At 50.1% G+C, this 15635-nt stretch overlaps 1 protein-coding gene across 4 annotated transcripts in view; it reads left to right on the top strand.

Moving 5' to 3' along the window:
- The window catches only part of WDR97 (WD repeat domain 97), a 102988-nt gene that overhangs the window by 62454 nt on the left and 24899 nt on the right, over positions 1-15635 (top strand). For all 4 annotated transcript variants that reach the window (XM_053249137.1, XM_053249136.1, XM_053249135.1 and 1 more), the window contains exons 23-24: positions 6874-7074; positions 8485-8606. In XM_053249137.1, coding sequence (XP_053105112.1) covers positions 6874-7074; positions 8485-8606 — 323 coding nt within the window. The remainder of the gene's footprint in view (positions 1-6873; positions 7075-8484; positions 8607-15635) is intronic.

Below are 15635 nucleotides of genomic sequence, written 5' to 3'. Positions count from 1 at the left end.
CAGCCCGCTTTCTTCGCAGGGTCAGACTCCTCAGATTTGGTCATTCTAACAAAGTATTGCATACTATGCTAGCATCCACGAGAGATTCCACCAAGCGTATATATCAATACACGTGGAGAGCGTTCCTACGATGCTCAACAAGCCATGCAATACCTTGTGGGGCAGCATCCATTAAAGATCTTCTTGCTTTTCTTCAGGATGGATTAGATAAGGGTCTCAAGGCAAATACCTTAAAGAGGCAGGCGGCCTCCTTGCCAGGGGTTATAGGCGGCCTCTCTAAATCCAGGATGATAAATCATCCTCATATTAAAAGGTTTCTTAGGGGTGCAACCCTGTTATCTCCAATGGTGGTCCATCGCTTTCCATTGTGGAACCTAACACAGTGCTGAAAGCTATGCAAACTGCGCCCTTTGAACCAATTAGGTCCATTCCCTTAAGGGTGTTATCTGGCGATAAGTGGCGATAACATCGGCAAGAAGAGTATCAGAGCTGAATGCACTGTCTGCTCACAAGGAACTATGCTTATTCTCGACGGATTCTGTTCGACTCATTCCAAATCCGTTCATTAGGCCGAAGGTCTCATCAGCCTACCATCATTCTCAGGATATAATTCTACCATCTTTCTGTCCCAGACTGGTCCATCCAAGGGAACGGGAATGGCATAAGCTAGATGTTCGCAGATGCCAAAAGATGTATTTGAGGCGCACAGAGGGCTTTAAGAAGTTGAACTCTCTCTTTGTTAGTTTCTTCCAGCTTCAATGGGATGCCAAATATCCTCACAGACACTTGCCAGATGGATACGTGTGTACATTTCACTGGCATATGAATCTCAACATCTTCCAGCTCCAGAACACATTCTGACACATTCAACTAGAGCAGCAGCCACATCTGCTGCCTTCTCAATAAATGCTCCAGTACATGAGATATGCAGAGCTGCAACCTGGAAGGCACCATCGACATTCACAAAGCACTACAAGATCGATGTGTTTGCAGAAGTCATGACTCATTTGGCTAGAACAGGAATGAGAGACAAGAAAAGTTGGTTAGAATCCAGGGAATGGCGGAAGGCAGGATTTGGACCCATCTGGATTTGGAGCCTGATGAGGCCTCCTTGGGAGAGGAGAAGGTGCAGGCCGCAGATACACACACACACCCCAGCCAACACTGACTCGTAGAAGTCCCTTACAAGTCCCAGACTGTGAGCCATTGGACCTTGCCCTCCTACAAGAGTTCCCAGGGAGGAACCTGGGAATGCAGGGGGGTCCAGTGCTCCACATCTGGACCCACGGCGCTTCATTCTTGGGACTCCATTCATCACCCTCAGGGCCCTCAAGAACAAGGGTGATGCCAGAGGACTAAACATTTGCATTTTAATGTCAGGGCGGCCTGCCCAAATGTTCCTGACATTTATCAGGGGGAAATAAAGAGATCTCTGACAAGGGAGACCAGCTGCTCCCAGAGGGCCCTGTGGCAGGCAGTTAAAGACTGTCCATGTGTCATGTCCCTGAGGGAAAGAGCAATGTCCCCTTCAGGGGGCAGGTTGGGGGCTGGAAGAAACAACGAGGCAGAACCAGGGTTAGGGTTAGAGAGAAGAGGTGGTCTTGTGGTAGCAAGTATGACCTGTTCCCTTAGCTAAGCAGAGTCCGCCCTGGTTGCATATGAAAGGGAGACATGATGTGTGAGCACTGCAAGATATTCCCCTCAGGGGATGGAGCCACCCTGGGAAGCGCAGAAGGTTCCAAGTTCCCTCCCTGGCAGCATCTCCAAGATCGGGCTGAGAGAGACTCCTGCCTGCAACCTGGGAGAAGCCGCTGCCAGTCTGTGAAGAGCTAGATGGACCAAGGGTCTGACGCAGTGTATAGGGCAGCTTCCTCTGTTCCTCTGTTCCAGGGGCATTGCTAAGGGCTTACTAGATGGGTAGCCTTGGTGATCAGTCCCTGGCTGGGCCGCAGTCCCTTCCCATTTTGACAATTAAATGCCGTCATAAAGGTAAAGTGTGCTCTCGAGTCGGAGTTGACTCCTGGCGCCCACCGAGCCCTGCAGTTACCTTTGGTAGAATACAGGAGGGGGCTACCATTGCCTCCTTCCGCGCAGTAGCAACCTCTGGCTTGCTCGTCAAGTCATTTCCCCACTGCGCCATTAGGTGGCAAATGCTGTCACGCCCCTCAATCATAAATGTTTATGAAACATTTTTAAATGATCAAGTAATAATAAGTAATAATATTTTACCCATCATTTTTCTGTATTTATGTTTGCACCCACACTTCCTCCAAGGACACCATAAGAATACTAAGCCCTAACACTATTATCATAGCAACAATAGGTGTTCAAGGGTATCAGTCTGCCATCTAGGGATGCCAGCACTGAGAACCGCTGGCCAGTCTGCCCTTGATGCTTCATCTTCCCTGGTGCATAATAATCAATGAGGCATTTTGAAAACAAAGCACAGTGGTGTCACTGAACATCCGGTTTATAGACATGCAACATGTTTAATTAGAACTCGCTGATCCAGCACAGAGCATCTGCACCCTTAGTTTGCCGACGCTTTCTCCCCGCACCCCCACCGCATTCTTCCCCCTGTCTTTTTCTCCCCCCACCCGCCGCCGCCTCCTTCTTCGCCGCCTGCCCCCTGCCGCCCCCACCTTCTTATTTTGCGCTGCCCGCCTGCCACCGCCATTTCCTGGCTAACCGCCTACCGGCCAGCCAGCCAGCCAGCCAACTGCCAGTCGCAGCCACTGCGGCCGTCTGTCTGCCGGGCCCACCTGCCGGTTGTGGGCGCTCTGGCCACCCGCCTGCCGGTTGTGGCTGCTCGCCTGTCAGCCAGTTGTGGCCGGCTGCCCACCTGCCGCCATCTTCTTTGGCCGTCCAGCCGCCACCACCACTGCCATATTTTTTCTCTATCCCGTCCTGTGGCTATCCAGCAGCTCTCTGAACTCTTGTGAGAGCTGCCACACATGGGATTAGCCAGGGGTACATCTTAGAGAAATAGATATAAAGAAGACGATTTAGGAAGCATCAGTGGACATCTCCTGTTTTGTCTACTTGCAAAGTAGTCTTACTCTGATGGCTCTGTGTGTGTGTGTGTGTGTGTGTGTGAGAGAGAGAGAGAGAGAGAGAGAGAGAGAGAGAGAGAGAGAGAGAAATTGCCTGGTATTTATTGCCTGGGGTGGGGGGGAAATCTTGTCACCAAATGTTTTATAGCTGCTTCCCTCGTATACACAAAGCTATCTTATGTCTGTTTAACTAAGCTTTATTCAGAAACATCTCTATTTTTTCTCCTTCTCCTTTCCCTCCCTTTCCTTCCTGACTCCACCCCACACACTCTCTCTCTCTCTGTAGGATCCCCACCAGTGGTCCCTCTAATTGTTCTCATCTCTGTGCGGAATGAGTTTTGTTCTGGGCGGCAGTAGTATTAAGGCAGTGTGCGCGCACCATGTGCATTCAGAGTGGGGCCTTCCTGATTCAACCTGAGCGGGGTCGAAAATGAACTGAGCGGACATCCAAAAACATGTGAACATGCGCATGTGTGCATGCCTTGGGGGGAACTCTGATCCCCACAGAGACAAACTTCAAATTAACAAAACATGAAAGATTGCTAGATAGAATACAAGAAGTACTGGCTTATATTCTTGTACTGATGTATAACTTTATTACTCAGGATCAAATAAAAACAAATATAAACACAGTCAAAAACACAAGAGGCACATCAGCAACCGGGGTTTGATTTAAAAAAAAAAAGTATCTTCAAAATAGGATTCAAAATGCTCAGGTCACTAAACAATAAAACAAGACAATTACAAATAGGGTAAAAGCCTAGATAAACAACAGAGGAGGAGGGGAAAGGCACGTTCACAAAATCTGTGGGAACAAATGGAAAAATAAACATCTGAAGCTCCATATAAGTTAAATGACTTATAGTCTCCTTATATGGAGTCTGATCATCAATCCATCAAGCACAGGACTCTGACTGACAGCAGCTCCGGCCCAGAGAGAGGCCTTTTCTTGCTCCCCCTGAGATTCTCGTCACTGGAGTCAGCAGTAATGCCCAATTCATGTCAACACACATCACTGTTCAGTTTAAAAAATGAACAAACCTGGCACATCATACAGACACAAGGACTCCAAAAACAACTTGCCACCACTAGAAATCTTATAGAAGACAAACTCCATAGATGAGAACTTTACCTCCTGATATTAGATCTCCAACGATACCTACCACAATATTCTATAGATTACCTATGCTCTGTGATCTCTGTGGCAATGTAATTCTTGAGACAAACCCCCAAACAACCTTGTATAATATTTCTGGGTAAACTAGCCAAAACATTCATTGGACAATGCTGCCTAATGGAAACAAGAGAAACAGGTTTTACTTTCAGAAGGAAGCCACAAGTCTCAGACACAGCTATGTAATATAGATATAACACCCACCCTTTAATCGCATCAAAACCCTCAAGGCTCACAGGTGTGAGATGTCTGAACAAAGGTCTGTTGGATGCAGCCATGAGACATAACCCCATGAATGCCACGATGGATCTCCAGCCTGGAGGCACATGGGTCTGTGATGCAGAGGGGACTCCTGCTTTATTTATTTTTATATTGATATTCCACTCTTCCTTCAAGGAGCCCAGAGCAGTGTACATGGTGATGTTTCACCTCAGCACCACCCTGTCAGGTAGGTGAGGCAGAGATTGCAGTGACTGGCCCAGAGTTGCCCAGGGAGTTTCATGGCTGCATGGGAATTGGAACTCAGGTCTCCCAGGCCCAAGTAACACTCAACCACAACATCATAAGATAAAGTGGGGTGGGGGTGGGGGAACAGATCAGATCTAGAGAGCCACAAATAAGGAAGAGATCAACCCCTGGCTTCTCGGCTGCGGGAGAGAAGGGGAGAGCAGAGTGCTGCTTGGCTCCGTGCTCTCTTCTGCTCCTCTGTCGGACGGCGGCTAGGCTGCTGTCTGTCTGTCTGTCTGTCTCCCAAGCTGCCCAGGCCCCAGGAGACAGGGGCTCCCAGCCTGTAGCCTCACACATTTCAAATGTGCCCTCTGACTTTGCCAACCTGTGCTTCCCATGATAATTTCTTGGGGCCATTGCCAGGATGGCATTAAGACAAGCTTCTTGCTTTTTCCATTTGACAATGGGAACAATGAATTAGCACACCATCTACTACCGTATGTCAGTCGCGAATGAAGTGGAAGGGAAATGACAATCGGCTACCTTCTGTTGTTGGTTTTTCACAGAGAATTGAGGTGAAAGGAGGGTTACATAGGAACATAGGAAACTGCCATATACTGAGTCAGACCATTGGTCTATCTAGCTCAGTATTGTCTTCACAGACTGGCAGTGGCTTCTCCAAGGTTGCAGGCAGGAATCTCTCTCAGCCCTATCTTGGAGAAGCCAGGGAGGGAACTTGAAACCTTCTGCTCTTCCCAGAGCGGATCCATCCCCTGAGGGGAATATCTTGCAATGCTCACACATCAAGTCTCCCATTCATATGGAACCAGGGCAGACCCTGCTTAGCTATGGGGCAAGTCATGCTTGCGACCACCAGACCAGCTCTCCTCTCTGGTTAAATTTCATCAGTTGCCTTGATTAATAGAACCCATGGAAAGGGGCTAATGACACCACTGGCAGAACTCCGAAGGAATGTGGTTGTCTCTTAGGCACTCCAAGATGATGCCTAAGCATTTTGAGTAACCCCTCCATGGAGGTGGCTTCTTGGTTTTAGATGCGAACTTCTTCTGTCTTCAACAGAATTCTTAATCCATATGTAGAACAATGTGCGATCGTATACATTTTATCTTTCAGCGGCTTGCACAGGAGGATTCCCCACTGGCTTGTACCCTGTGTTAATCTGACTGTTTCGGGGGATCTGCCGGTTGGCTTTCCCACCACTTTGCCCACTTCTTTGCTGCTAGGCGATAGATTCAGCAGGTCATCAAAACCCAGTGCCCAAAACAGGCATTTCCCAGCTTGTTAGACCTGCCTGTATTTCCAGACTGGTTGGTCAACTAGGAATGCCAGAGCCACCCAACTGGTCCTCCAGTAACAGGAGAAGGCCTGCCCAGTCACTCCATGTGTTTGTTAGGGCCATAGAGCAGCAAGGGAGAAGCTCCTTGCAGATCCCCCTTCTGCTAGGCTTTGCACAGACGTCTTGGCTTTGGATGGGGAAGCTCTTCCGTGGCATCTGCCAGCACTGGGGACGGCTTCTACACGTTCCTTCAAGGAGCATGCCTTTTGCCAGACCTTGTCAGAGAGAAGCTGCTTCCATGCTGGTAGCCCTGGGTGAGAAGATGGCAAGGGTTGCATCTGGGACCCCAGGGGAGCTTGCTTGTCCACCCAAGTGGGCCAGAAGCAGGCAGGGGTCTGAAGGCCAAGACAGCAGGAGACGAGGGTCCCGTGAAAACCAGGCAGGGGTCCAGTTCCAAGGCCGCCACTGCCGCAGAGGACCAGGAGGGCTGGGAGCAGGAACACAGCCCACCTGAGGCAGGGCTTAAGAGCCAAGGCAGCAGTCGAGGCAGGGAGAAGACGCTGAGCCAGCCCATGTCCTCACCCAAGGGACGAGGCACTCTGGAAGGCCAGGCTGGTGCATCCCCCGAGTTGGGATAGACAGCCATGGGCTCAGCTGGCTGGATCGAGGGGCTGCCCTTGAAGCCTGGAACTCCCTCTTTTGGCACTGCAGGAGGGACCGAGGACGGAGGAAGCCTCCTGGTGCAGGGGGGCAGGTGCCCGCCAGAATCTGGGCCTGGGAGTCCCTGTTGGAGGCCCAGCCCTGGTGCCCTTCCTCCGGGTGGAGGAGGACCTGGCTCAGTCGGGAAGTGGGCCTCCTCCTCCTCCTCCTCCTCCTCAGCAGTTTCCCTGCCCTCTTGCCAGGGTTTCCCACCTGAGTGGAGCCTGAACGACTTCCTGATCCGGCTCCTGGAGTCCTTGCTCACCGCAAACTACGGCATGAAGACGGAGATCGTGGGGGCCATCGCAGCCCTGCAAGAGGACTTGTGGGGCGAGATGAATGGCATGGTCCACGATGCCCTGCTCCACATCCTGAACAACAAGGAAGATCCCCCCTCCATGCAGGTGAGGGCTGTTCTTGCTGCCTTGCAGAGAGGTGGGCGGGGCGGGGGGGACCATCTCTTCCCGTGTCTGGGCAGCATGGGGTTGTCTTGCTTGCCTTCTGCTGCTGTGCAGATCTTGCCTGAGCCTGACTCCTTCTGGGGGATGTGTGTGTAGAGGGTTGGGGCTCACTCCGTGGTTCCCCCTGGGGTGACTTTCAAGGCTTGCAAGGGGTAGCCCGCAAGTGGCCTTATGGCAGAGCCGCCCCTGCCCGGAGAGGCAGCAGCCATGCTAGTCCACTGCAGCAGACGCAGCCAAGCCTCTGGTGTCAGGACCTTCAAGACAACTCGGCTCGTTTCCACCCCTGCGTGCATGGCCAGAGCTCGCTGCATCCGGTGCATGAAGTGCGATCCTTGGCTAGTGGGCCAGAGGAAGAGAAAAGGGGTGCCCAGGCCCCGAGGCCCTTGTCCCCACCTCACATCTAGCACTACTGGAGAGGCAGAGCCAGGGAGCCTGCTCTCGGGGCCGGGGTGGATCATGGCTGCACTTGTCTCATCGAGTCACAGAGCTGGGAGGGTCCCTTCTAGTCCAGCCCAGCCTGCTTAGTGGAGGAATCCCCGGTGGCATCTCTGCTGAAGGGCTCTCCCATCTCTGCTTGAAAGCCTCTCGTGAAGGAGAGCCCACCACGGCATGAGGCAGGCAGTTCCATGGTCTTTGCATAAAAGTGGCCTCAGAGCCCTTTCATCCCATTTGCAGAAAACAGTCTCAGCTCATCCTAAAGAGCCAGGGCTGCATTAAAGGAGGCAGCTCTTTGGGTTGCTCCTCTTTATCTTTCTGCCTTGCCCGAGAGCCATGCTGCCTGCAGGCTAGCAGTTCATCAGGTAGAGCTGTGTGCTGAACCATGCAGCTCTACCTGATGAATGGCCAGCCTGCAGGCAGTGTGGCTCTTGGGCAGGGTGGGAGAGAGAGGAGCAACCTGAGCTGCCAGGTCCTTTCGCTTTTATAGCTCTCTTTTATATATTAATAAGTTATATTAATAACTTTTAATTTGAAACTTTTAAAAAACAATTGTAATTTTAAATGTGGTTTTAGACTGGTCTTATAACTGGTTTAATTTTATTAATCTTTTATTTTACATTGTATCTGTTTTATTAATGTTGTGAGCTGCCCTGAGTAGTAGTGTACTGGAGGGGCAGAGTTTTAATATTATAAATAATAATAATAAATAATAATACCAGGAAGCAGAGACAGCCGTGCCTCTTTTGGTGGCCGCCGGGCTTGTTAGGACAAGCTGCTGCTGCTGGCAGAAAAGCCCGTCAGTCCTGCAGCCGGCCTGTCCATAGGGAGGCAGTTGCTCCCCTCCCCCCCACCCCCCAGGGCCCCCGGGTGGGGCGATTGCTGGCTCAGGCACGTGGCCTTCCCTCCACCCTCCAGGACAGGACTCAGAAGAAGTTCATCCTGGCTGCCCTGCGTGCCCTTCTGAAAGTCAACAAGGACAGCAAGGACTTGATGGTGGAGCTGATGACCTACTACCTGCAGGCTCCTGACTGCACCAGGTGAGGGCCTGCCGGGCGGGGTCACTCTGCTGGCCAAGGCTGGCCGCGGGGGGGGGGGGGGCGCCGATCGAGGCCCTTGAGCTGGCCTGGCAGAGGCAGCTTGCTCTGAGCCCCACGGGCGTGAAGGGGGTGGGGGGTGGGCTTCCAGGGGCTCAGAGGCTGCCGCTTCATCAGCCAGTTGTCTCGTCTGCTCAGGGAGGGCTCAGGAGGCAGCGCTCAGGGGCCACCCCCGGGTGGGCGTGGGGCTCCCTGCAGCAGCAGCAGCAGCAGCCCTTGCCTAGGAAGTCAAGGGGGGGGGGAGGGAAGAGTGACCCTTGCTGCTGGGGAATCCAGCAGCCACCCAGCAGGCGGCCAGAGGAGGAGAAGCCGCTCTTTTCTGCCTGGGCGGTTGGCCAGGAGAAGCTGGAGGAGGCTCCTGGCCACGAGGGAGTCTCTGGAGCTGCTCGCCGGAAGGAGGAGCAGAGCAGGCTTCAGCAGCACAGGCCCAGGCCCAGGCCCCACCCTGGGTCAGGTGGGGCCCCCTCCATGATGCCGCCTGAGCCCAGCTGGCAGAGGAGCCCGCTGCTGCTGCTGCTGCTGCCGGCCTGTGTCTCCCTTTCCTCTTGCCTGGCCCCGCTCTGCGCCCCTCTCTCAGTTCAAGCGCCCCCTCCGCAGCACCAGCCTTCTCTCTGAGAAGGGGCCAGAGCTGGATGACAGGCTTAGGGTTGGTCCTGGCGGGGCGGGTCACCCACTCCTAAGCCACACCTCCTTGCCAGGGCGTGGGTGGCTGCCTCTTGGGTCAGGTGTCCTGGCCGGCCCAGCTCAAGCTGCCGCCCCCGGAGCCTAAGCAAGCGGCTCTCTTGCGGCACTTCTCCACAGGAGGCACCGTGGCAGTAGCCAGAGCCCCACCGGCGCCTGCCGTGGGGCTGCCTCGCTTGGCCGCAGCCCCAGAAGGTCCAGCGCAGCCTGCCTGGCCAGGTTCAGAGTGTGCGCCACACAATGGGTGGCCACCCAGTGCATCTGCTCGGCTGCCTTCGTTACGTTGGCAGCAGTGTCGGTCACCAGGGACCCTTCGGCTGCTACCCGGCCAGCCATTCCTGCTCCGGGCGCTTCATGGCCACTGGCAGCTCACCTGCCATGTGCTCCCAGTGCCCAGCACTTCCCCGTGCAACAGAGCCCACTGTCAGGGCCCAGGGCTCCCTGCACACAGGGAGGGCACCACCCGCCTGCTAAAGGGGGTGCGTGAGCAGCCGGCAGAAGCTGGAATGGCTGGTGATGGTCCCAAACCATCCGCTCCCCAGTGGCCCAAGTGAAGAAGAGGTGAGGCTCTGGGCAGCCACCCCACCTGCCCATCGCCTCCACCCACTTCCCCTGCTTGGGAGCCCAGGAGCAGGTGCCTTGCTGCTCCACGAGGACCCACCACCAGGCCTGTTGCTGCCAGCAAGGAGAGACACCCCCAGGTGATGCCATCACAGGCGCTGCAGCATCCCCATCATCCCAAGAGGCGTGGGGCCCTTCCTGCTGCAGGGGGGGGCAGAGAGCATGATGTGGGTCACCAGGGCAGAGCTCCAAGGGGCTGCACACCAGGCTGCTATCAGTCCAGGATCATTTGGGTGGTGGCGGTGGCGGTGGCAGTGGCAGTGGCAGTGGCATGGACTGCTGGTTCATTCTGGGGGCCGCCACAACCGCTGCCCTCCACTCAGGGCTGAGAAGGTCCCAGAAGAACCAGAAAGACTTCTTCCTGCTCCTCCTCCGTCTCAGGCTGGGCGGTGGGGGGGGGGTTGCACTGCCAACGGGGCTGGGCTAGCAGCCAATGGCACCTCCGCCTCTGCTGCCACTGCAGGAAGAAACGCTCCTTCCCTGGCAAGGGAGGACCTCCTCCGACTTCTGCCTCCGCTGCCACAAGTGGCTGCACACGACCACGTCAGCAGGGACGACTCGGGGAGCAGGCCCCTCCCGCCATCCCCCACCACAACCAGCAGCATCCCCCCTCTCTCTGCCCGCCACTCTGCGCCTGGCTTGGCCTCACACGTTCCTGGACATCTTGGGGCTTTAAAAAATTGAAGCCCTGACTCTGATGAGGGGGAAAGAAGCACCTTCGAGGGGGTGTAGATGGTCAATTTATGCTCTGTATGCCACCCGCAGCCCTATCTAGAGCACTGTCGTGCACACAGAGAATCTAGGAAAATTAAATCCCCCCTATTGGCAGGGGGGGCTGTTTTTGGAGAGGACTGAGCAACAATGGGGCAGGTCCAAGTGAAGGGAAGGCGAAGAAGGGCAGGGGGTTACTGTGGCCTCTCTCACCCACCCTCCTGTCCTACAGTCCTGCCACTGAATCCCACCCCCATTTAAAGAACTCTAAGTGGTGGTGGTCTCACTTATCTGGAGGCTTCAGCTGGGGGCTCCCAGGTGTTGCTCTTGGAGGCACTCTGGGCCAAGCAGACACCTGGACTCAACAGCTGGGAGAGGGGAGGCGGGCATCAGTCAGAAACCCAGCCACCCAATCAAAAAACAAAAACCAAAACCCAGAAAAAATGAAATACAGAAAGCAGGCTAGGCACCAGACAGAACAAACCAGCCTACCAAAACTAAAAATGGATCCATTAGGCACACAGCAGCTGCAGCAGCAAATAAATCGAAATGAATCCTATTCATGTCTCCTTGGAAGTAAACCCCATTGATTGTAGTCAATAGGATTTACTCCAGGGTAAAGTCAAATTGGCAGAGAGGTCTTCCAGCAATGCCACAACCAAAATGGGGATCTGAATTTCCTGTTTCTTCTGTAATCAGTACCCATGCCGTTGAAAACTTGAAGGGCAGTGTGGGGTAGTGGTTAGTGTTGACCCCAGGTTTTTCCATTCCTAGTCCAAGTCCTTCTCTGCTCACCCATGAAGCCGACTAGGTGACATGAAGCAAGTCATTCTCTCTCAGCCTAACCTACCTCAGAATCAAAGGGGGTGCTGACAATAATACGCCCTGCCCTGAGCTCCTTGGAGGAAGGACAAAATATAAACGTCATAAATAGTAAAATATCCATAAATGTGTATGTCTAGGACTGCCTTGATTCATAGATTGATAGATACATTTCTATACCGCTTTTCATTAAAACAATCTCAAGGTGGTTCACACAAAAGTTAAAACAATACTATAAAAATTACACATGTATTTTATTATTATTATTACTTGTTTACACAGTCAGACAGGTGTTATTGACTGGTTTGTTTTATCCAGACATCGAGTCCTTCCCAAGGACCTGGGATGCCAGAATTTTATTGTCAATGGTTATAGATATTGTCGCAGAATATAGGCTGTTCCCAGTAAAGCTGCTTTTTGTAATTGGCTGATGGTGATTTCTGTGGCCCCTATGGTGTTGAGGTGCTCATCAAGGTCTTTGGAACTGCACCCAGGGCACCAATGACCACTGGGATTATTTTGGTCTTTTTCTGCCACAGCCTTTCAATTTCCATTTGTAGATCTTTGTATTTTGTGATTTTTTTCTATTTCTTTTTCTTCTATTCTGCTATCCCCTGGTATTGCTATGTCGATTATTTTAACTTGTTTTTCTTTCTTCTCAACTACAGTTATATCTGGTGTATTGTGTGGCAGATGTTTGTCTGTTTGTAGTTGGAAGTCCCATAATATTTTTGAATTTTCATTTTCTACCACTTTTCCCATTTTATGGTCCCACCAATGTTTGGCTACAGGTAGCTTGTATTTTTTGCAGATGTTCCAGTGTATCATCCCTGCTACCTTGTCATGCCTTTGTTTGTAGTCAGTCTGTGCGATCTTTTTACAACAGCTGATTAGGTAGTCCACTGTTTCATCTGCTTCTTTACAAAGGCGGCACTTGCTGTTTGTTGTTGATTTTTCGACTTTGGCTCTTATTGTATTTGTTCTTAGTGCCTGTTCTTGTGCAGCCAGTATTAAACCCTCTGTTTCTTTCTTCAAGTTGCCATTTTTAAGCCATTGCCAGGTTTTGGTGATGTCTGATTTTCCACTTATATTGTGCAAATATTTACCATGCAGTGGCTTCTTTTTCCATTTTTCTGCTAGGTTCTTGACTTGTTCTTTCTTGTAGGCCTGCTTTTTTTCATTGGTGTTGAATAGTTTCTCGTTATTAACCATTTGAAGTGCATCTTCTTCACTGTCCTTGATATATTCTTCAAGGCCTCTTTTCTCCTCCTCTACTGTTTGATGGACTTGCAGCATTCCTCTTCCACCTGAGCTGCACGGGAGGTATAGCCTATCTACATCACTGCGGGGGTGCAGAGCATGATTGATGGTCATTCTTTTCCTGTTCTTACAATCTAGCGTCTAGCTCTGCCTGGGTCCAGTCTATCATTCCTGCAGTGTATCTGATACAGGGGCATATCTAGGGGTAGGGGAGGCAGGGCACGTGCCCTGGGCGCCACTTGAAGGGGGGCGCCATTTTGTAAAATCATTTTTTAAAAAAAATGGCTGCCAAAACATAACGGCCACCGTGCATGCTCAAATGGCCTCTGTGAGGCTCTAGGTCATGCCAGGCCTTGCAGAGGCCATTTGAGCATGCGCGGTGGCCATTTTGTTTTCAGTGGCCATTAAAAAAAAAAGATTTTCAAAAATGGCCACTGCACATGCTCAAATGGTCCCTGCGAGGCCCTAGAGGCCAGTGGGGGGAGGAGGAACCTTTGCTAACCCCCCAGCCTTTAGGAAGCCCCCCGACGGGGCTACAGGTTACACACACACACACACACACACACACACACACACACACACACACATATATATATAAGTCACTGTACACATATTCAGATTGGCACTATGTACAGAGAATCAGGGCTTATGATACTGAGCTGATGCTTATGAGCTAGGATTGTATTCATTTGCTCTTACTTTGCTTCTTGTGATAAGTGAGTTAAATGTGATGTCTTGCTAATGTGGCTATTAATGGTGAATTTGTCTTTGAATCAGTGTGAAATCCTTAATATTAAGGCCCACTGGGAGTTTCTTGCTCTCTTTCTCTCATTTTAACTGTCTTTCTGAAAGACTAGAATATATTCCAAGCAGTGACACAGTTTACTCTGCATATCCTTTAATTATTTACAGAGTATCTGGGAAAAGTCACATTCTCCATTTATTTTTAAAACTTATGTAATGGTGATGCTACAATACATAGTAGAGAATTAGACAGGCACTTCTGTTTAGTTTTCCAAGTACACCTCCACATAGTATTTGGGTATTTCATGAGCCGCAGCATACTGAAATTTGTAGTTTTCCAGCATTTTTTGGTCTGGCTAAGTCCACTGCTAAAATAGTTTTTGAAATATTAAAAGATTAACGAGCCTGACTTGTATTTTTGAGCTGATATAATGGTAAAGTTATCTGAAAGATGGGTGTCAGATGCTTGGACGGGGGGCGCAATTTCAGTGTTTGCCCTAGGCGCTACTTTCCCTAGATACGCCTCTGATCTGATAACAGACATAGCCCAGGTGTTTATGGCTTGTATGGTGTTCCCACCATTGAGTTTGGACTTTAGGATTTTTCTAACTCTCCTGATGTATACACTTCCAGTTTTTCTTTTAACTTCAGCGTGTGCAATGTTATCAGCCTGGAGAATGCCCAAGTATTTGTCATGTTTTTTCTATTCCAGGTTCTTGATGTTGCTTCCATTGAGCAGTTGTATTCTTTCTGTTTTTGTTATTTTTCCTCTGTTCATTATTAATGCAGCATACAACATCAATGTTGTTGCTGTTATTATAGATATCGTCACAGAATATAGGCTGTTCCCAGTAAAGTTCCTTTTTGTAATTGGCTGGTGGTGATTTCTGTGGCCCCTATGGTGTTGAGGTGCTCTTCAAGTTGTTATGGAATTGCACCTAGGGTGCCAATTACCACTGGGATTACTTTGGTCTTTTCCTGCCACAGCCTTTCAATTTCAATTTGTAGATCTTTGTATTTTGAAACAGAAATACTATTATTATTATTATTATTATTATTATTATTATTATTATTTATTATGATTGCTTGTTTACACAGTCAGACAGGTGTTATTGACTGGTTTGTTTTATCCAGACATCGAGTCCTTCCCAAGGACCGGGGATGGCTGAATTTTATCATCAGTACTGTTGGTTATTATAGATATTGTCGCAAAATATAGGCTGTTCCCAGTAAAGCTGCTTTTTGTAATTGGCTGGTCGTGATTTCTGTGGCCCCTATAGTGTTGAGGTGCTCTTCAAGGTCTTTTGGAACTGCACCCAGGGAGCCAATTACCACTGGGGTTATTTTGGTCTTTTTCTGCCACAGCCTTTCAATTTCCATTTGTAGATCTTTGTATTTGGTGATTTTTTCTATTTCTTTTTCTTCTATTCTGCTATCCCCTGGTATTGCTATGTCGATTATTTTGACTTGTTTTTCTTTCTTCTCGACTACAGTGATATCTGGGGTATTGTGTGGCAGATTTTTGTCTGTTTGTAGTCGGAAGTCCCATAATATTTTTATATCTTCATTTTCAACAACTTTTTCAATTTTATGGTCCCACCAATGTTTGGCTACAGGTAGCTTGTATTTTTTGCAGATGTTCCAGTGTATCATCCCTGCTACTTTGTCATGTTTGTAGTCAGTCTGTGCGATCTTTTTACAACAGCTGATTAGGTGGTCCACGGTTTCATCTGCTTCTTTACAAAGGCGGCACTTGCTGTTTGTTGTGGATTTTTCTACTTTGGCTCTTATTGCATTTGTTCTTAGTGCCTGTTCTTGTGCAGCCAGTATTAAACCCTCTGTTTCTTTCTTCAAGTTGCCATTCTTAAGCCATTGCCAGGTCTTGGTGATGTCTGATTTTCCACTTATATTGTGCAAATATTTACCATGCAGGGGCTTATTTCTCCATTTTTCTGCTAGGTTCTTGACTTGTTCTTTCTTGTAGGCCTGCTTTGTTTCATTGGTGTTGAATAGTTTCTCGTTCTTGACCATTTTAAGTGCATCTTCTCCACTGTCCTTTATATATTCTTCAAGGCCTCTTTTCTCCTCCTCTACAGTTTGATGGACTTTCATCATTCCTCTTCAACCCAAGCT

The sequence above is a fragment of the Hemicordylus capensis genome, chromosome 4 (genome assembly GCF_027244095.1).
Source record: "Hemicordylus capensis ecotype Gifberg chromosome 4, rHemCap1.1.pri, whole genome shotgun sequence".
Classification (NCBI taxonomy): domain Eukaryota; kingdom Metazoa; phylum Chordata; class Lepidosauria; order Squamata; family Cordylidae; genus Hemicordylus; species Hemicordylus capensis.
This window is presented reverse-complemented; position numbering and strand designations above follow the sequence as displayed.